Raw genomic sequence first — 21,415 nt, 5'->3', positions numbered from 1 at the left:
ACAAAAACTTTTTTTTTTTTTAATTACATTTTAGTTTTATAATGAAATAAATTAATATGGTGGCACCATTATATTTTTGTCTACAAAACTAATTTCAAACATTTAATCATACGCCTTCAGATCAAAAGATTTTTAAGATCATGAGAAACATTTCAGTCAAGTGTTTCAAAACTTTTGACCGGTAGTGTATATATATATATAAATATAAATTGTCCTCCCTGCTTAGTCAATCTTCACTTTAACTTTTACTTTCACATTCTTCTTCTTGTATTTTTGGTGATTCACATTCTTCATATATACGCCCCCTATTGGGAGGGAGAAGAATTTCTAGCAAAAATTGACTTAAATATTGATCTGTTTCTCAGACATTGATTTAACCGCTGGAGTCTTATGGATTACTTTTATGCTGCCTTTATGTGATTTTTGGAGCTTCAAAATTTTGGCACCCATTCACTTGCATTGTATGGACCTACAGAACTGAAATATTCTTCTAAAAATCTTAATTTGCGTTCTGGAGAAGAAAGAAAGTCATACTCATCTGGGGTGGCATGAGGTTGAGTAAATGATGAGAGAATTTTCATTTTTGAGTGAACTATCCCTTTAACCGAGAAATTATTTGAGAACCTATTTTTATTGTTGTTGCTCTGATACTAAATGTATCAAAAGTCATGCAGGATGATGAAGCATAACAAGGCTGAACTGCGGCCAAAGAGAAACGTACAACAGTGTGACAGGAGCATGTGATGTAATCACAATCCTAAAGCTTAACCAAATATTTCATATCCCAGCTGCCCCGTGTTTGAGGGCTGGCTCACAAATTGTTGTCATGGTGAGTGTAGCCATGCAATAAAATATATTTACAGAAAGTTTATAAGATGAAGAAACAAATGAAGAATTATAGTGGAAGATTCTGCAACCTTGTACACGAGTCAAAACATGTGAATATTCAAGATCACGTTGGATATATTTCAAAATGACAGCAAAAATCTCAAACCTGATTGAAAAAAAGTTTTTATTTTTATTTTTGGAGTACAAAGTGTCTGTACACTTCTGTCTGTACTGTTCTTAGTGTACAGCAATTTGACTAAGAACTCTCAAATATTTAATAGAATAATGATGAGCTGCAGTCTTAGATTCTCTTTCAGAAGGACTCATACAGTACATTCTCTTTTTTTTTTTCTTTACCCTTGCATCTCTTAGCACATCACTGAGATACAGATACAGATAAAGAATCAATTTATAGTCTTTGATTACACAGGGTGAGTTGTCAATCTGGTAACACTAACACTATGCTGTTTCGACATCTTTATTGTAACTTGTCATGGGTATTGTGCATTTTTTACTTGCTCCAATCTTATTATGCAGAGTCAAACAAATATGTTTGTTTGAGCCTCTTAACCAGCACAACACAACAATACTGGCTCAATCTATGGCCTGAATGTGGGGTGGGACTATCTGTTTTCTGACCAATGGCAGATGGGGGAGTGTTCAGGAAACAATTATTATTTGTTCTATTCCATTTGGTGATGCTAGTGGTGCAGATATTAAACACTTCACCTATAATACAAATTTTAGTGAAAGATAATGAAACACACTGAGCACTTTATTAGGAACACTATTTTCCTAATAAAGTGCCTGATGTGGTCTTCTGCTGTTGTTGCACATCCGCCTCAAGGTTTGACGCGTTGTACATTCTGAGATGCTATTCTGCTCACTACAATTGTACAGAGTGGTTATTTGAGTTACTGTAGCCTTTCTGTCAGCTCGAACCAGCCTGGCCATTCTCCGTTGACCTCTCGAACTGCCGCTCACTGGATGTTTTTTTGTTTTTGGCACCATTCTGAGTAAACTCTAGAGACTGTTGTATGTGAAAATCCCAGGAGATCAGCAGTTACAGAAATACTCAGACCAGCCCATCTGGCATCAACATTCATGCCACGGTCAAAACCACTGTGATCACATTTTTTCCCCATTCTGATGTTGATGTGAACATAAACTAAAGCTCCTGTCCCATATCTGAATGATTTTATGCAATATACAGCTGCCACACGATTGACTGATTAGATAATCGCATGAATAAGTAGGTGTGCAGGTGTTCCTAAGAAAGTGTTAAGTGAGAGTATGTCTTGACAAACCGTTTCTTCAGTTTGAATTTTTGGTTCAGTGCACTTAGTAAGTAAAATCCAGAAGAATAAATTTCTTATGGTCTGACTTTCAGAAATGGATCTACAGTATGTCATGTGCAAATATGTATCCTGATCATGTAACTTGGGTGTGGTGTTCGATTTCCCATAACAAATTATGTCTGTCTATGGGAGGAAGGTTATTTTTCCAACAGTTCTTAGAACTGAGGAAAACAGCAAAAGATTTGAGCTTTTTCCTAGAAGTTTCTTCAGATCTCTTCTGCTGTTGGTTATGTGACACATTTTATAACACTGCAAGCTCAAAGGCTGACAGTGGAACAAGACAATTCTACAAAATGAATAATAGTTGGAAGCTGAAATCAACAAGCAGTGTGACATGTTTAAGTCTACAGACAACTACAAGCGATATTACTTTAGCAATATGGAACGGCTAATTGACATAATGCATCCAACTTTGACCTCACTTTCATCTTCTCTCTCATGTCTGAACAGATGAACAGCCACATTTGACATCAGTTTGTAAACACCAGAGAAGATTAATACCAGTCTCTGATGTCATTGGCTTCTCTGTTTATTGGCACACTAGTGTGATGAAGCTATAGTTAAACTTTGACCTGCATCTCAGGGAGGAGCACTCTGAATTTAAGGAATAATTTGGGTTATTTTTTGGACTGCATCTGTTAAATGTTGTCAATAGCCGATACATTTAACTCTTCCCCTCAGTTTCGAAATATTCCAGGAATAGAGACCACAGAGGTTTGAAAAAGAGGTTGAAGTTTGGAATGCAAAAACAGAAATGTGCTAATGGGTTGGTAATGGAGGAGGGTGGGGAACTGCGAGAGCTGAAATAAGTGGGTGGTGGTTTTTAGATTCAGTCTTCTGCAACTAATAACATAAGCAGACGACATCATTAACATCAGCTGTGGTGGTCTTCCCCACTGCAGCTCCAGAAGAGAGGTGAGTTTAAAGGTGTCTAAAGGTAAACATTATTTACACAAAAAACAAATAAACATTATTAAAAATATCTTATTACAAATGTTTATTGATGAAAAATTGGTCATTATTTCTTCTTACAATGAGAACATGTCAGCAACATAAAAGGACATTTTATGCAACATTTCCAGAGGTAGAAAATAATGGTTTTGTGTAAAAGTGACATGCACTCAAAATGGCACACCCTGAGCCACAGCCAGACAAAGAAAATCTAGAACCAACAAAGCTTTAGTCCTAAAATCAGATGTCAGTTAATGTTCTATGAAATCATACTATAAAATTCCAATGTTTATTCTGGGCATAATTATTCAGAACAGTTACCAGTTCATTGATATGACAGTAATGTTAGTAAATCAATGTAGGTATACACTGTTCAATAAGTCTTAATTGAGTAATTTTTTGTCAATTTTAATATGTTGCTGTTTAAATTGTAATTTAAAAACTGTTTTTCACAGGTTGGTTTTTAATTAATTGTTAAATATACAGTTATAACAGACATCTGACATACTGTACATTAGAAACAAATCTGCAGGTAGTTTATAAAAAAAAAAAATCGGAGAATTTGTAGGGTTGACACAATTAAACCAAACCAGAATGTGGACCTGGCAAACAAAGGAAAAGGTTGAAATCAAATATCCTAAAGTTAAATATGTAAACACAACAAACTGGCTGAAGTTTTAGAAGGACAGTGATACACACACCTAAGATATATTCCCAAAACCAATATAATTTTATAAATGTTATGCATTCTCTTCATCAAGTATTGCACACTAAAATATTCATACAACTATACTTACCATTCCAAATAACTCAGCATATGTCCTTGCATTGTGATGCAGTTAGTGCGGCCTTTGAATATAGTTAAACAGGAATAAAATGGTAGACTAAACTTCTGTTTTCTGTTCAGCAAGATCACCGGTTTAACTTTAAACCTGCTTTGTGCTCAAATGTAAACATTGCCTTTCTTCCTTCATTTTCTTTATGGCATTTGATGGATGATTAACACCCCAACTGTTAACTTCTTAAAACATTTATCATAAAAACAATGAATAAGCAGCAATATGGAAAAACACTATTGTGCCCTATATTGACCAGAGAAGAATAGTCACTCATCAATGTCCTTTCTGTTCAGGATGAGAGGGTACAGGGGTGGGCAACATTGTAGGTTTCTCCAGAGCAATGTTGGTGTAATTAGGTTGTACGCTATCTAAGGTTTACTGGCACAAACAAGGCATGTAGAACATACAGTACACAACGAACCTCAGGCACACAAAGACCTAGTCAATAAATTAATTCTGCATTATATATATATATATATATATATATATATATATATATATATATATATATATATATATACAAATTTTTTTTCCTCCCCTTTTTCTCACAATTTGGAATGTCCAAGTCCTCATGGTGGCGTAGTGACTCGCCTCAATCCGGGTGGCGGAGGACGAATCTCAGCTGCCTCCACGTCTGAGACCATCAACCCGCGCATCTTATCACGTGCCCCACCGAGAGCGAACCACATTATAGCGATCACGAGGAGGTTACCCTGTGTGAGTCTACCCTCCCTAGCAACCAGGCCAATTTGGTTGCTTAGGAGACCTGGCTGGAGTCACTCAGCACGCCCTGGGATTCGAACTCGCGAACTCCAGGGGTGGTCTTTACCACTGAGCTATCCAGGCCCCCCGTTATTCTGCATTATATAAACCAGCAGAAAAAGAGTTCCATAGACGAGCATGGAAAGTTCCAACAGTATGCTTAAAAAAAAAAATAATGTTCCAGCTGTTTGACAGATGCAGTGCTGGAATAGTTAGAGTGAAGTCTTTTAGCTGGTTCAGAATTTCATGCTGATGGTCCTCAGGAGGGGAAACCTCATTGGCCAGTCCTTAAAAGAGAGAGAGGCTCAGATTGGCAGATCCATGTGTCATTTATTTTTCATCCATTTTGTAAAGGCAGACAACCCATAGGCCTCTATGCAAGAGAGCAAGAGAAGCCTGGTCAGATGAATCCTTGGCCTCGCCTGACACCACTATCCCCAGTCTGAAGCACCTTTATTTGGCAGAGCCTCTCATGTTCTCAGCTTGAGAATGACAGTTGCCAGCATGAGGAAGAATGTGTTCCAGCCCAGAGTGACTGCAAAGCCTCGCCAAACCATCATACGGGACAAACCCCAACCTAAATGTGACGTTAGAGAATCATAGTTACAAAATCAGAGCTTATATGAACAAAATCCCAATGATATATACAGTAATATAAATTCTAGGAAACACTTTAGAAGTTATTATTTAAAGGGATCATGTCACGAATTTTTATTTTATTTTATTATTTTCCTTGACGTTCACTTATAATTATAGTAAAGTGTTTTGCATAAAGAACTGTCATAATTTAGTAGTATTACATGACCTTTTTCCACCCTGTCTCTGGCCCTCTGTCTGAAACGCTTGGTTTCTGTGCTACTTCTCTTTTAAGACTTCAGTATTCACGGTCACTTATATTTGGCAAACATCTTTACAGAGCAAATGCTTCACCATTACACGTGTGAAACTATTTTTCAAGAATGAGAGAATGAAAACATGCAAGCGATTTACAAAATCCCCAAAAACAGGTCTAGGCAATATGTCCCAATGTAAGGTAAGCACGCAATCAAATTACTACTGTGTAGTTGTTTGACTGACAATAGAAAATAACAATAACAATAGAAAACTGAACAAAGTTGGCACACTGTTGCTCCCCAATACTCATATTAGGCATTTAAGATTTGGTGATAAAATGATGCTATATGAAGCTGAAACAGTGAAAATAGTAACACAGGCTGCAAATGTGAAGGGTTAATAAATCTGGATTCCAGAGTTATAAGGGGCATTTCACATCTCTTTTGTGTTTGTGTATTTAAATATGGTGTGTTTTGCTAGGTTTGACGGTAATGTTGACAATAGTATAAAACATTAATCGAACTATACCAATCATTCCAAGTGATGTACGTCAATGATGACTAAAGGCGCAGTCACATTTACTTTTGCACGGGGAAATTCCGTGGGCGAAGAACGAATTGCCACGCAGCCTTTTTTAATGCTGCACTTTATACTCTGGAGAGTGAAGTAAAAAAAAAATGTTGCTAAAATGATATCCTTGTCCATTGTGAAAACCAAGTGTAGCTGTGTACAAAGCACCGCCCACACAGAGGTCACTGCCAAACCAAACAACTTCCTAATGGTCAACGTGGCAAATTTGCCTGTCAAGTTCATCAAACTTGAACTCCATGCGAAATCCATGAGGGTAAATTCTTCGCCATCGGAAGTCCATTGGGCAAAATTCATGATCCCACGGATTTCCATTGAGATGACTCTATTTCTAAATGTGACCGCACGTTAACACCACTGGTTGACACATGTCTCATAACCAAATTTACGTTTGAATATAAGGAAGCGAGCATGAGATTTCAGAGCTACGGCAGAGGGGAAGGTTTTCAGCTAATTGTTTTGAGGTTTTCTGAAGATTTGGAATATATCAGGGACTGCTTTAAGATGTTTTTATGGTGTTTTAAGGAGCTCAACAGGATCAATGAACAGTTTATATTGTGTGGAAAAAAGCAGTGTGAACATTCTGCCTAAAATCTCCTTTTGTGTTCCTTGGAAGACAGAGTCATACAGGGTTGGAGCAACATGAAGGTGAGAAATTGATGAATTTTCATTTTAATGAACTATGCCTTTAAACTCTTCTGTACAGTATGTCCTCAAGTGAGCGGAAAATCAAACAAACACTATCAGTAATCAGGACTCCACCCAGAACAATGCCACTGTGATGTCATAATGAAAGACAAAGGGCCCAGGTAGAGTAATTGAGGGGAAATCCATGTCTGTGTACATTCTGTATTTTTCCAGTCACATGAAAGCAATACTCCAATCATATCTCTCAGACAGCAGCGATAAGTACTACACTTTCAAACTTAATTGACAAACTTGAACTCCAACTTTACTGCATCTTTCTCTCCTCTAACTGCCAAAACAACCAGTTCCTGCCTGCAGCAACACTGTCAGGTAAACAGCAGGGAAGCTGTGTTTAATTTAAGAATGGAGACAGACACTCCTCCCTTTTCTGTGAATAATTGAGAGAGAAGAGCTCAGAACATAGAATCCTGTGAGGGTCAGATGTCCTGAACGGTCTAAAGCACTTCTTCAAAATGCCCGTATGCGGGAGTATTAATATAAACACAGTCGATTTGTATTAAGTGAATGTAAACAGGCAGGTCAAAACAACAAAAAAATTCACATATGTGACAAAATATCGGATGTATGCATTAAACATTGCTGTGTAAATGCAGTCTAAGGCACTGATCAGATTGAATGCATTCTTATGCTAAAAAAAGCTAGACGCAGTGCAATGAATAGAACAGGACGCAGAAGTCTCAAGATACGTTTTTAACAGTTGAAGTTCTTATTAACTTGACACTGCATTTGAAACATGTTGCTCCTGTGCGAGACGGTGTAAAAAACAGCAAAGCAATGGTCAAAAATGTCCATCAAGCAAGTTTACACAGGAAAACAATTGAAAAACAGTGTGAACGGCCCCTAACCAACCCGCCAGAGCCTAGTGATTTTTTGTATTGCTTACTGTATAATTTGTTTCTTATTTCTTTTTCGCTGACTGTTTACTTGAATAATTACTTAGAAAAACTTGAAGCAAAGGGTCCTTATTTAATTTTTTTTTTTTTATGCAATTTGTTAATACTCACAGTATATTTGTTGTCTGATGGCCTCAGAGAATTGACCCGACTGAAATACAGATATAATACTATTTTGTCGCAGCAGGTGGAGTTTTGGCTATTCAGGGCAAGACAGTCATACTTTGAGTCGGGGGACAAAGCAGGGAAGCTTTTGGCTAGATATATAAAGCCAGAGTCTTTTTCTACCATTCTCTCAGTGAAATCAACTGGTGGTTACATTTTTACCTCGGCCATTGATATTAATAATGTTTTTAAATCTTTAAATCTTGATCTCTATAGTTCCACGTCTTCGTCAAGGCTCCGGGGCCAGATGGCTTTGCCGCTGAGTTTTTTAGATCTTATGCTACAGAATTGGCTCCACTTTTGTTAGAAGTTTATACAGAATCATTAAAGAATGGAAAGCTTCCGCCAACCATGACGCAAGCCCAGATCAGTCTGAATCTTAAAAAGGACAAAGATCCAAGCAAGTGTAAGAGTTACTTTCCAATTTCCCTGATCCAGCTAGACATTAAAATAGTCAAAAAGTTTGGCTAATCGATTAAGTGAAGTTACGACATCTCTTATACATATAGATCAGGTGGGGTTTATTCGGGCCGCAGCTCTCTGATAACATTAGGTGTTTCATCAATATCATGTGGTCAGTGGCGAATGATCCGACTCCAGTCGCTGCCATCTCACTTGACGCCGTAAAGGCCTTTGATATGATAGAATGGGATTATCTTTTTAAGATTTTGAAAATGTATGGGTTTGGGAGTATGTTTATTGGATGGATTAAGTTACTTTATAGACACCCTGTATCGGCTGTACAAACAAATGGATTAATTTCGGATTATTTTACTCTGGATAGGGGCACCCGGCAGGGTTGCCCTCTTTCCCCATTATTGTTCTGTCTTGCCCTGGAACCATTAGCAGCCGCGATAAGAAAGGAAGATGATTTTCCAGGGGTGATGGCGGGAGGTGTGGCGCATAAATTTCTGCTTTACGCAGATGATATTTTATTATTCGTCTCCGACCCTTCTAGATCTATGCTTTGCCTCCACAGAATTATTAATTCCTTTTCTAAGTTCTCAGGATACAGAGTTAATTGGTCTAAATCCGAAGCTTTGGCTCTGACAGCGTACTGCCCAATAACAGCTTTTCAGCTGGGCGCCTTTCAGGTCATTAAGTATTTGGGTATTTTATTCCCAGCAAATTTGTGTGATTTAGTTAGAGTTAATTTTGACCCTTTAATAAAATGTTTGAGCAATGTGGGCAGGTGGGCTTCATTACATTTATCGATGACTGGGAAGGTTAATGTTATTAAAATGAATTGTATTCCAAAATTCAACTACCTGCTATGGTCTCTACGTATATATGTCCCCTCTCTTATTTCAAGCAATTTGATAGCATTGCGAAGTCCTTCATTTGGAATGGGAAACATCCTAAATTACATTTCAGTAAGCTGCATAGGCCGACTGACAAAGGTAGGCAAGGCCTACCCAAAATTTTGTTTTATTATTATGCGTTCGGTCTCAGACATAGGTCGCTTCCACCTGAGAGAGCCCCTCCCTGGTTTTGTATTGAACAAGAATTTCTTGCTCCTATTTGCCATTGCAAAGCCTTTCTATCAGACTAACCGGAGAAGTTAAATTACACCCCGTTATCTTGCATTTGCACTCGGTATGGACAAAGGTGTCCAGATTGTTTAATTCGGACATTTATTTAAATGTTGCCTCGAGCTTATGACTGAACCCCAAATTATGTATTAATAAGTCCCCTTTCTGCTGGTCAGAGTGGATTGTGAGGGGGGTTACTACACTCGGTGACCTATATGACAGCGGAGTGTTGAGATCCTTAGAAAATTTGGTTCAACATATTGGGATTCCCAGATCTCAGTTCTTTAGATATTTACAGCTGTGCCACCTGCTCTGTACTATTTTTGGGAGTAGCATACACCCCCTAAATTCTAAAACTCTGGGAGTGGTCATTACTGCTTTTGGAAAAGGTCATGAGGCATCAGTGTATTACTACCTGCTAATTCAGAGTCTGGGGGATTGAGCTACAACTTCTCTCAAGAGATTATGGGAGAAAGATTTAAACTTGGTATTGGAGGATGGAGAGTGGGCTAGGATTCTAAAAAACATAAAGTCTGCATCTAGAGATGCAAAGGTGCGCCTTATGCAATTCAAGATTTTACATCGATTCTATTGGACCCCCTCTAGATTGTATAGGCTTGGTCTTAAAGACACTCCCACCTGCTGGCGATGCCAATCAGAGGATGGAGACATAACCCATGTCTTTTGGGGGTGTGTTAAGATCCAGGAGTTTTGGTTGAAGGTTCAGAGTTTTGTGTGTGATATACTGGGCACTCGGGTTTCATTTTGCCCCAGACTCTGTATTTTGGGCAATGGGGCTGTCATCGATGTTGAGAATAGACATAAAGAGTTGGGTCCTAACCAGTGTCATGATTGCCAGACAGATACTTTTAAGGGGATGGAGGTCGGCTGGAGCACCCTCATTTCAGGAGTGGTGCTCGGAGATGGGGAGGGTGGTGGCCTTTGAAGAAGGGTCATGTAGAAGACTGGGGAAATTGAACCTGTTTGTGGAGAAATGGGGCGGATATCTGACGTTGCTGGATGTGTGATTATTGCGACCACTGGGATGTTGTTGGGGGCCAGGGTGGGGTTGGGGATTGGGAGGGGTGATAGTGGGAGTTAATTAATTCTGTTTATATATATTTTGTTTTTCTGTCTTCAATATGTGAATCGATAAAAAAAATTGTTAATCAGAAATATTTACAGTATATTAATTTGAGGCTTTTTTAAAGAAGGAGTTTGTTCAATAGCACATGTTTTTGCTGTGGTATTGAGATTTCCCCGGTACTGGTATTGACCAGTATCGTAACAACCAAAATGAGGTGTGTGGATAGTAGAGTTACTTTGACATGTGTGATGCTAAAAACATGCTAAATTTCCATGAATTGTGTAAATGTGAAAAGAATCCACCCATCCCAGACACGCAACCCTACAACGGCTTTTACATGCATCCAGCAAAAAAGTTGCGCCAAATATGAATGTATGTGAGTGTTTATATTTGCTCATTTGAGTATGCGTGTGAAGTTCAAGTTTATCTTTACACTGTCTATCCTGTTACATGTTCCTATTGTGCGCATGTGTGTGTGTGCACACACTCTACCTCTATACATGATGCAGCGCAGGGACTCAGATGCATAGGTCTGAGGTAGGACTACACTCAAATAACGCAGAGGATACGGGATACACTCAACCGGCCAGATAACACCTACAGAAAGGAGACATAGAGAGAGAGAGATCACAAATTTCATTAAAGTAACACTTTCCTCTGTAACATCTTCTATGTGTGTCTATGTGTTTATGTATTTTCTTAGTAGTTACCAGAGTTGTGTGCCACACAGAATTGAATTGTGAATGCTTTTAAAATTCCATTAAAAAATTTCAATAGAACCTGAATTTTGGTAGCAAACAGAATGCAGAATTGTAATTTGAATTTGAATTTAAACTAGATTGCTAATGTTTGTCAAAACAAACTTTGATGTTGGCTTGACAAAGCCTTGTCTGAAAGTTTAAGCTAGTTTTAAATTTTGATGTTTATACAGACAATACAGTAGGACAAACAGCGAGCTAGCTAGCTAGATAGTCTGAAAGACTGTCACAGAGATAGTCAGATAAACCATCAGATAGATAGAGACATAGAAACTTAAAGCAGATCAAAGGCCATTTGAGGGTTTATTTACATTTGTATATTTGGCAGATGGAATTTGAATTATGAGCATTCTGTTGGCCCATTTGAACGTTCCGTCAATGTCTATGGGATTTTTAGATTTTTGATCGTCCACTGTGGGAAAACCGTTCAGATCAGTTAGAAAAGACATAGCCCACATTATATTTTCTGGAATAGACAATAGAGCACAACAGTCTGGTTCTGGAAGTAAAAATCCCATTAATTTCTTCCATAGACCAAGTGATTTTCAATGCTAACTTATAAACCTTTAAAGACAGACCTACGTGTGCTCAGAGGTTGTTCATCAATGGTATATGCTTCCATTGAAGCTATCCATCTGCGTTATTTCAACTTCATTGTTTAAAAATTGTCTTTAATAGCGGAATTCCAGCAGAGAAAGCTTCACCAATCAGAGAACCGCACCCAACAAAGCTCACAAAATGAGCCCGAAAGTGACTACCCACTCCCATGAATCAAACAAATCGGTCTCCCTGCACTCTCAAACTACTTATATAATTGTGTATATTGGAAAATTTCGCACTAAACGTAAATATATTGTTTCTATACTTATAATCAACAACCTAAAATCAATAGTTTTATATATTTCCATAATTTTATATTCGATTACATCACTCGCAATGCTTCATGGGATTGTAGTCTGTGCCCTCATGAAAGACGATAAGTACACAGACTTGTACCTTTGTCTTTTTGTTGGATTTTCAAATACTTTTTTGCCTAAAAACAAATTATGTAATGTTGTGATTCACCTCGGAGCTGGTTGGTTTTGTTCATGCTTTACAACTCTTTAATGGAGGATTTTCTGAAAAGTCTATGTAAGAAATGAATGGGAAAAATATTTCCGGAACCCAGACGGCTGAAAAAGTGGGCAGGCACTGTTACAATCTATTGTGGAGTGGGGGGAGAAATTAGAAACAGTCCTAACACAGAGGTCTGCATCAATCCTGGTATGTAATACTTATAAAGGAGTGTAAATCTAGATATTGTCAAGCAATATAAGATGCAGTGTTAACTTATGTAATCTAATCTTTAAAAGTCTGTGAGATGGGAAGGCGTACCACTGATTATGAGGTTGGGGTAGAAGATTCCAAGAGCCGCCTGGTTGGCTGACTGCTCGTCGTCGATGGCAGAGGAAATGACCAGTCCGAAAGATATTCCGGTCACACCTTGCAGCACAATCAATGAAATGACCAGAGCCAGAGATCCTTCATTAGGAATCTGTGTGTGTGTGTGAGAGAGAGAGAGACAAAGAAACGACAAAGATGATGATGTTAGTGGCAATGAGAATAAGATAATGAAATCTAATCTGTTCTGATCTGGGGAGCCAAATATACCATTTTATACCATAGCATTGTTGAATACTTGATTATGATTGGCAGATAGACGTTCCAAGGATTGATTCTCTATAACTCTGCTTCTCTTCTTGTCAGCATTACCACCTCAGGGATTGCATAAATTTTCATTAATTGAACCATTATCCATCATCAGTTATTCTTTACTTAACATTACATTGCTAAAGCAATAAGTATGTGTAACATTTAACAATATGATGATGAAAGACCTGTTTTTTCTTTTAAAAGAGTGATTCAAATTGGTCTAATGATAAGGATCTGAACTTACAGACATGACACGATGCTATAATTCTTACGCAAGTGTGAAGAGGTTCTTGGATGAATAGTGTCACCACTCACAGTTCTTTGTAGCTGATTACACACCACATGCCAGTTAAAGTAGCATCCTCAATGCTATCTCTAATCTACTTCAAGCTCTGTTACCAAAGCAATCCTTTTTTTGCTACTGTGGTCAAGCACAAATCACTAGACGCAGCAAAGCAAGTAAGTGCTTATGTATATTTAGATATAGCTCAGCCCTGACATTCTTGTGAACATCAACATGAGCAGCCAGATTTCTCTATAGCCTGCCTGAACATGTAATGTCAACACTACATCTAGAAATTTTATGGATTTAAGTATTTAGGCAAAGTTCACTCTGAATATAGTATATACATATAGGTACACCTAACTGATGGCTCTTATTAAAGAGGTCTGGTTAAAGGAATATTCCAGGTTCAACACTCAATTAAGCTCAGTCGAGTTAAGCTCAATCATCAGCATTTGTGGCATAATGTTGATTACCACAAAAAATAATTTTGACTCTAAAAAAATGTGTCTTTAAAAAAAGCAAAAATCAAGTTTACAGTGAGGCACTTATAATTCAAGTGAATGGGGCCAATTCATCATTGAGAAGATTTGATTGGTTGTTTTTCTTGGAGATCTGGTTTAGATTTCTGTGGTCTCGGTGCAAATGTGTACAGTGAATCAATATTATGTGCATTAGCTTTTATCCAATAAGTTTGCCTCAGAGTGACCCTACTAATGCAATGTATGAATGTTTACCTAATTAGCCAGAATCCACTAAAAATAAAAGATTACTTCTCTGACTAGATTGATTTCTAACCAATCAAAATGAGAACACAGAGAGCACTGAGAAGTGACACTGATATGTATTTGAGTATAAATCATACCCTTTCATCATTTATAAACAGACCCAAACATGCACACACTCTCAAACATCAAACCAAATGTATGTTCTATGTGCACTTTCAAAAAGTAGAAACAAAGGAGACGCACACCTAAAACAAAATTCCCATCAACAGGATTTTAATATAAATAGTAATGTTTTGAGCTTTCCGCTCTTCATCAGACTTAAAATCAATTCAAAGATTTGTATGTGCACATCCCTTCACATTTAGATATGTATACTAAATTATCTAAATGAGGACATACCATAGACTTCTGTTGTTTTTTACATATAATAAAATCTTCATATACACTGCCTGGCCAAAAAAAAGTTGCCGTTTGGATTTAAATAAGCAGATACTCATAAGCCTATAATTGGATCATTATTGCAGTGATTAATATGTTTCAGCTGGCAACAGTTCTTTTAACCCTAACTGATGCAGTGTGTAGCTTCTCAATTCTTAATCAACCATGTCAGAAAACGAATCCCGTGGTCGTGGAAAAGATGTTACTGTGGTTCAGAAGGGGCAAATTATTGCCCTGCATCAAGCAAAGAAAACAACTAAGGATATTGTTGAAATCACAAGAATTGTGTTAAGAACTGTCCAATCGTATTATTAAAACCTGGAAGGATAGCGGTGAACCGTCAGCTTCGGGAAAGAAATGTAGTCGGAAAACAATCTTGAATGATCTTGATCGGAGATCACTAAAACGCTTGGTGAAGTCACATCGTAAAAAAATCGACAGTAGAACTCACAACAATGTTTAATAGTGAAAGTAAGATCATTTCCACATGCACAATGCAACGAGAACTTAAAGGATTGGGACTAAACAGCAGTGTGGCCACAAGAAAGCCACTTTTTAGTGAGGCTAATCAGAAAAAACTACTTAAATTAGCTAGGGAGCATAAAGATTGGACTGTGGAGCAACGGAAAAAGGTCATGTGGTCTGATGAGTCCCGATTTACCTTATGCCAAAGTGATGGGCGTGTCAGGGTAAGAAGGGAAGCACATGAAACGATGCACCCGTCATGCATAGTGCCCACTGTACAAGCCTCTGGAGGCAGTGTTATGATCTGGAGTTGCTTCAATTGGTCAGGTCTAGGCTCAGCAATGTTATGCGGCAATAAAATGAAGTCAGCCGACTACCTGAATGTACTGAATGACCAGATTATCCCATCAATTGATTTTTTCTTCCCTGATGGCACGGATATATTCCAGTACGACAATGCCAAGATTCATCGGGCTCAAATTGTGAAAGAATGGTTCAGGGAGCATGAGGAATCATTTTCACTCATGAATTGGTCACCAAAGAGTCCTGACCTTAACCCCATTGAAAGTCTTTGGGATGTGCTGGAGAAGACCTTACGGAGTGGTTCGACTCTCCCATCATCAATGCAAGATCTCGGCCAAAAAATGAATGCAACTCTGGACGGAAATAAATGTTGTGACATTGCACAAGGTTATCGAAACAATGCCACGACAAATGCGTGTCGTAATCCAAGCTAAATGCGGAATATTAGAGTATGCAACTTTTTATTTGGCCAGGCAGTGTACACTGATCAGCCAAAACATTAAAACCACCTGCCTAATATTTTGTAGGTCCCCCACATGCCGCCAAAACAGAATATCTCAGAATAGTATTTTGAGATGTTATTCTTCTCACTACAATTGTACAGAGCGGTTATCTGCGTTACCGTAGACTTTGTCAGTTCGAACCAGCATGGCCATTCTCTGTTGACCTCTCTCATCAACAAGGCATTTCCGTCCACACAACTGCTGCTCAATGGATGTTTTTTGTTTTTGGCACCATTCTGAGTAAATTCTAGGGACTGTTGTGTGTGAAAATCCCAGGAGATCAGCAGTTACAGAAATACTCAAACCAGCCCGTCTGGCACCAACAATCATGACAAAGTCCAAATCACTGAGATAAAAAATTTTTCCCCATTCTGATGGTTGTTGTGAACATTAATTGAAGCTCCTAACCCGTATCTGCATGATTTTATGCACTGCACTGCTGCCACATGATTGGCTGATTAGATAATTGCACGGATAATTGTTGGTGCCAGATGGGCTGGTTTGAGTATTTCTGCAACTGCTGATCTCCTGGGATTTTCACACACAACAGTCTCTAGAATTTACTCTGAATGTTGCCAAAAACAAAAAATGTGTTTAATTATGTTAACAGAATAACCCTAACCCTGCCCCGATAAGAAAAGTCTTTGCATTTTTACAATAATAAAAACAATAATAATAAAAAAATACAATTATGTTTTTTTTTTTTTTAAATTGAGGATTTCCCTGGATGTCCCTAAAAGGAGGATTTAGCCGATTTAGCAAACTTCTGGGGACAATTTTGTCCCCAAACTATATCGAAGCAAACAAGATCTTGAACTTGAGACAAACTTGTAAAGTATTTATGAGAGTAACATGCAGCTGACACACACACACTCACTTTAAAGACCAGCAGGATGAAGATCAGCAGAAGGATGATCTGAACACTGATGACAAAGAGCTGTGAGAAGAGGTGGGCCAGCATGGTCTCCAGAGAACTTACACCTTCAGAGAAACACACACACACACACACACAGACAAATCTATACACATACATCAGTGTAACATACATACAGTATACTGGATACAAACACATTAAGAGCCATTGGTTTATCTGCTGTTTCTGAGAGACAGGCTCCTCCTACTGGCAAATATCTAAAACTGCTCAGAAGCATATTCTGCTGATGAATATCAAGACGTTAAATGAAGGCCATCTGGATGATGTGAGGCTGTCTCACCTGCCACCCAGCACCTGTCAAGCAGCCCCTCCTTTCTCTCTAACACAAAGGACAGAGCAGTCAAACCCACTGCCAGGTAAAAGGTGATGCTGAAAAAAGAAGACATAGATGATATAAGAAAAGAACAAAGACGTCCATCATGTTGCAACAGAATTACAAGACACTTATGAATGGATGTAAGTGAGTGTATGTATGGTATTGTGTGAATATCTATATGTTTGTGTATACATGTTTACCTCAGAACGGCTCCTGGTGTCACAAATGTCGTAAAATCTGTATTCAAGCTGCCATATATAGGTTCCTCAAACTATAAAAGTACACAAAAACAAGAAAAATAGGGCATTTTAAGAAAGAGAGAATAAAGAGTGATGCAAAGAGACAGAGAGGATCGAGCAAGAGGTAAAGAAAACAACAGAGAGCAACAAGAGCAAACACAGGAAAAATAGACAAAAGATAAGAAGATAAACTCAGCAAAAAAGAAATGCCCTCACTTTAAACTGCTTTTATTTTCAGCAAACTTAACGTGTAAATATTTGTAGGAACATAAAAAGATTAAACAACTAAGACAAAAAACTGAACAAGTTTCAGAGACATGTGACTAACAGAAATGGAATAATGTGTCCCTGAACGGGGGGGGGGGGGGGACATTATTGATACTGAATCAAAAAAGTAACAGTCAGTATCTGGTGTGGCCACCAGCTGCATTAAGTACTGCAGTGCATCTCCTCCTCATGGACTGCACCAGATTTGCCAGTTCTTGCTGTGAGATGTTACCCCACTCTTCCACCAAGGCACTTGCAAGTTCCCAGACATTTCTGGGGGGAATGGCCCTAGCCCTCACCCTCTGATCCAACAAGTCCCAGGGGTGCTCAATTGGATTGAGATCCGGGCTCTTCACTGGCCATGGCAGAACACTGACATTCCTGTCTTGCAGGAAATCACGCACAGAACGAGCAGTATGGCTAGTGGCATTGTCATGCTGGAGGGTCATATCAGGATGAGCCTGCTGGAAGGGTACCACATGAGGGAGGAGGATGTCTTCCCTGTAACGCACAATGTTGAGATTGCCTGCAATGACAACAAGCTCAGTCCGATGATGCTGTGACACACCGCCCCAGACCATGACAGACCCTCCACCTCCAAATCGATCCCGCTCCAGAGTACAGGCCTCGGTGTAATGCTCATTCCTTTGATGATAAACGCAAGTCCGACTCACCCCTGGTGAGACAAAACCGTGACTCGCCAGTGAAGAGCACGTTCTGCCAGTCCTGTCTGGTCCAGTGAAGGTGGGTTTGTGCCCATAGGCGACGTTGTTGCCGGTGATATCTGGTGAGGACCTGCCTAACAACAGGCCTACAAGCCCTCAGTCCAGCCTCTCTCAGCCTATTGCGGACAGTCTGAACACTGACGGAGGGATTGTGCGTTCCTGGTGTAACTCGGGCAGTTGTTGTTGCCATCCTGTACCTGTGCCGCAGGTGTGATATTCAGATGTACCAAACCTGTGCAGGTGTTGTTGCACGTGGTCTGCCACTGCGAGGACAATCAGCTGTCCTTTCTGTCTCCCTGTAGCACTGTCTTAGGCATCTCACAGTACGGACATTGCAATTTATTTCCCTGGCCACATCTGCAGTCCTCATGCCTCCATGCAGCATGCCTAAGGCACGTTCACGCAGATGAGCAGGGACCCTGGGCATCTTTCTTTTGGTGTTTTTCAGAGTCAGTAGAAAGGTCTCTTTAGTGTCCTAAGTTTTTATAACTGTGACCTTAATTGCCTACCGTCTGTAAACTGTTAGTGTCTTAATGACCGTTCCACAGGTGCATGTTCATTAATTGTTTAAGGTTCAATGAACAAGCATGGAAAACATTGTTTAAACCCTTTACAATAAAGATCTGTAAAGTTATTTGGATTTTTACAAAATTATTTTTAAAATACAGTGTCCTGAGTTTATAAGAGGTGATTAGAGAGAGAAAGACATGACAAAGCGAGATTAAAGAGAAAAAGACCGGACGTAAAGAAAGCAAACAGAAAAAATTACAGAGTATTAAGTTAAAAGCAAAGGTATGACTCATCACAAGCTTTAAAATTCCCTTAACAAAGTGGTTAAGAACATAATCACTCACTTTTATAGGGTCATCAACCATGTATGATAAACTCCCCAGCTTTGTCTCAATAAAAGCCTGTTGAGAGTACAGAATAAATAAGGACAAAGGGTGTCTGAATGATGCAGAAAAGTACCATAACAGAGTCGAAAGTTATGTTTTTTGTTGTTTTTTACCTCAAAGGCTTCATGGAGTTTTTTCTGTAGCATTATGGCAATCTGTCGATCTGAAACATTGAGAAGACAATATGTTTTATCCAAATGCTATGTGTGACCCAGGTAAAAAGTTACAATTGCAAATAACCTGAGCAGAAAGAATTATGTCACAGTGCATTCAGTAAATTCAGTTTGTCAGCCATTCATCATAAACTCTTCTTCCTAATCTGTCAGCCTGTTTGATCTTATTTCATACGCAAGCCAAATATGCTCAGATGAGAAACCTTTCAAATACATCTGCAATTGTTTGTCCTTTCATCTCTTTCTTCAAAGATAAGTGAGACATAGTTTCAAAGAGCATGCATGCATGCAAAATGTCATGCAAGTTGGTTCAATATAAATCAATAAATTGACAATCCATGCAATTGCTTCATAACTATTTGCCATGTATTCACAAGTTATAAAGCTATTTACAAAAAGGAAGAATATTAACGGCTTGAACTGTTTAAAAAGGAAAAAGATCACATAAACACAGATGCTGTGCTGTCTAGGCCTAAATAACGCCCTCTTGTGTCTGCAATACAAGGTCATGCGAGTGCAAAAGCAGAAGGATCTTTGCAACACAAATCAATGAAAACTCACTGGTCAGGTCAAGCCAAACATGTACGGATCCTCCCTCAATCACATCTCTGGAGACTCGGGGCTGCAACATCCTGCACACACACATAATAATTATAAGGAAATTATGTGAAATTCAGAGGACAGGTGGTGGGCTCAAATGGGGACAGAGACACATACAGTTGTGCTCAAAAGTTTGCATACCCTTGGAGAATTGGTAAAATATGTACCAATATGTATTTTTAAAGAAAACATGAGTGAGCAGGCAAAACACATTTCTTTTATTTCTTATGGGATTCATATTCAACTGTAGGTTATAACAGAATGGTACAATCATAAAACAAAACATGGCAACAAAGAAAAAAATGAAATGACCCCTGTTCAAAAGTCTGCATACCCTTAGTTCTTAATACTGTGTATTGCCCCCTTTAGCATCAATGACAGCGTGCAGTCTTTTGTAATAGTTGTCTATGAGGCCCCGGATTCTTGCAGGTGGTATAGCTGCCCATTCGTCTTGGCAAAATGCCTCCAGGTCATGCAAAGTCTTTGGTCGTCTTGCATGAACCGCATGTTTGAGATCTCCCCAGAGTGGCTCGATGATATTAAGGTCAGGAGACTGTGGCCACTCCAGAACGTTCACCTTTTTCTGCTTTAACCACTGGAGGTCAACTTGGCCTTGTGCTTAGGGTCATTGTCGTGCTGGAAAGTCCAAGTGCATCCCATGCGCAGCTTTCGTGCAGAAGAATGCAAATTGTCTGCCAGTATTTTCTGATAACATGCTGCATTCATCTTGCCATCAATTTTCACAAGATTCCCCGTGCCTTTAGAGCTCACACACCCCCAAAACATTAGTGAGCCATCACCATGCTTCACAGTGGGGATTCTTTTCACTATAGGCCTTGTTGACCCCTCTTCAAACATAGTGCTTATGGTTGTGACCATAAAGCTCTATTTTGGTCACGTCACTCCAAATTACAGTGTGCCAGAAGCTGTGAGGTGTGTCAAGGTGTTGTCGGGCATATTGTAACCAGCTTTTTTGTGTCATTGGTGCAGTAAAGGCTTCTTTCTGGCAACTCGAGCATTCAGCTCATTTTTGTTCAAGTATCGTCGTATTCTGCTGCTTGAAACAACCATACCATCTTTTTAATTTCTCCTGAGGTTACCTGTGGGTTTTTCTTTGTATCCTGACCAATTCTTCTGGCAGTTGTGGCTGAAATCTTTCTTGGTCTACCTGACCTTGGCTTGGTATCAAGAGATCCCTGAAATTTCCACTTCTTAATAAGTGATTGAACAGTACTGACTGGCATTTTCTGACTGGCATTTTTGGATATCTTTTTATATCCTTTTCCATCTTTATAAAGTTCCATTACCTTGTTATGCAGGTCTTTTGACAGTTCTTTTCTGCTCCCCATGGCTCAGTATCTAGCCTGCTCAGTGCATCCACGTGAGAGCTAACAAACTCATTGACTATTTATACACAGACACTAATTGCAACTTAAAAAGCCACAGGTGTGGGAAATTAACCTTTAATTGCCATTTAAATCTGTGTGTGTCACCTTGTGTGTCTGTAACAAGGCCAAACATTCAAGGGTATGTAAACTTTTGATCAGGGC

General features: G+C 38.9%; 1 protein-coding gene across 2 annotated transcripts in view; it reads right to left on the bottom strand.

Annotated features, from left to right (window-relative positions):
- Positions 1-3,166: 3,166 nt before the first annotated feature.
- Positions 3,167-21,415, bottom strand: part of LOC127455084 (ABC transporter G family member 20-like) — a 39,005-nt gene continuing 20,756 nt past the window's right edge. For both annotated transcript variants that reach the window (XM_051722665.1, XM_051722666.1), the window contains exons 12-20: positions 19,827-19,897; positions 19,206-19,255; positions 19,051-19,107; positions 17,166-17,236; positions 16,930-17,018; positions 16,593-16,696; positions 12,678-12,837; positions 11,038-11,142; positions 3,167-5,315 (exon numbers count right to left, since the gene is read on the bottom strand). In XM_051722665.1, the coding sequence (XP_051578625.1) occupies positions 5,209-5,315; positions 11,038-11,142; positions 12,678-12,837; positions 16,593-16,696; positions 16,930-17,018; positions 17,166-17,236; positions 19,051-19,107; positions 19,206-19,255; positions 19,827-19,897 (814 nt within the window). In that variant the 3' untranslated portion in view covers positions 3,167-5,208. The remainder of the gene's footprint in view (positions 5,316-11,037; positions 11,143-12,677; positions 12,838-16,592; positions 16,697-16,929; positions 17,019-17,165; positions 17,237-19,050; positions 19,108-19,205; positions 19,256-19,826; positions 19,898-21,415) is intronic.

This window comes from Myxocyprinus asiaticus, chromosome 17 (genome assembly GCF_019703515.2).
Source record: "Myxocyprinus asiaticus isolate MX2 ecotype Aquarium Trade chromosome 17, UBuf_Myxa_2, whole genome shotgun sequence".
In the NCBI taxonomy this organism is placed as follows: domain Eukaryota; kingdom Metazoa; phylum Chordata; class Actinopteri; order Cypriniformes; family Catostomidae; genus Myxocyprinus; species Myxocyprinus asiaticus.
Note: the sequence above shows the minus strand (reverse complement) of the source record. Positions and strands in the feature narration are given on the sequence as shown.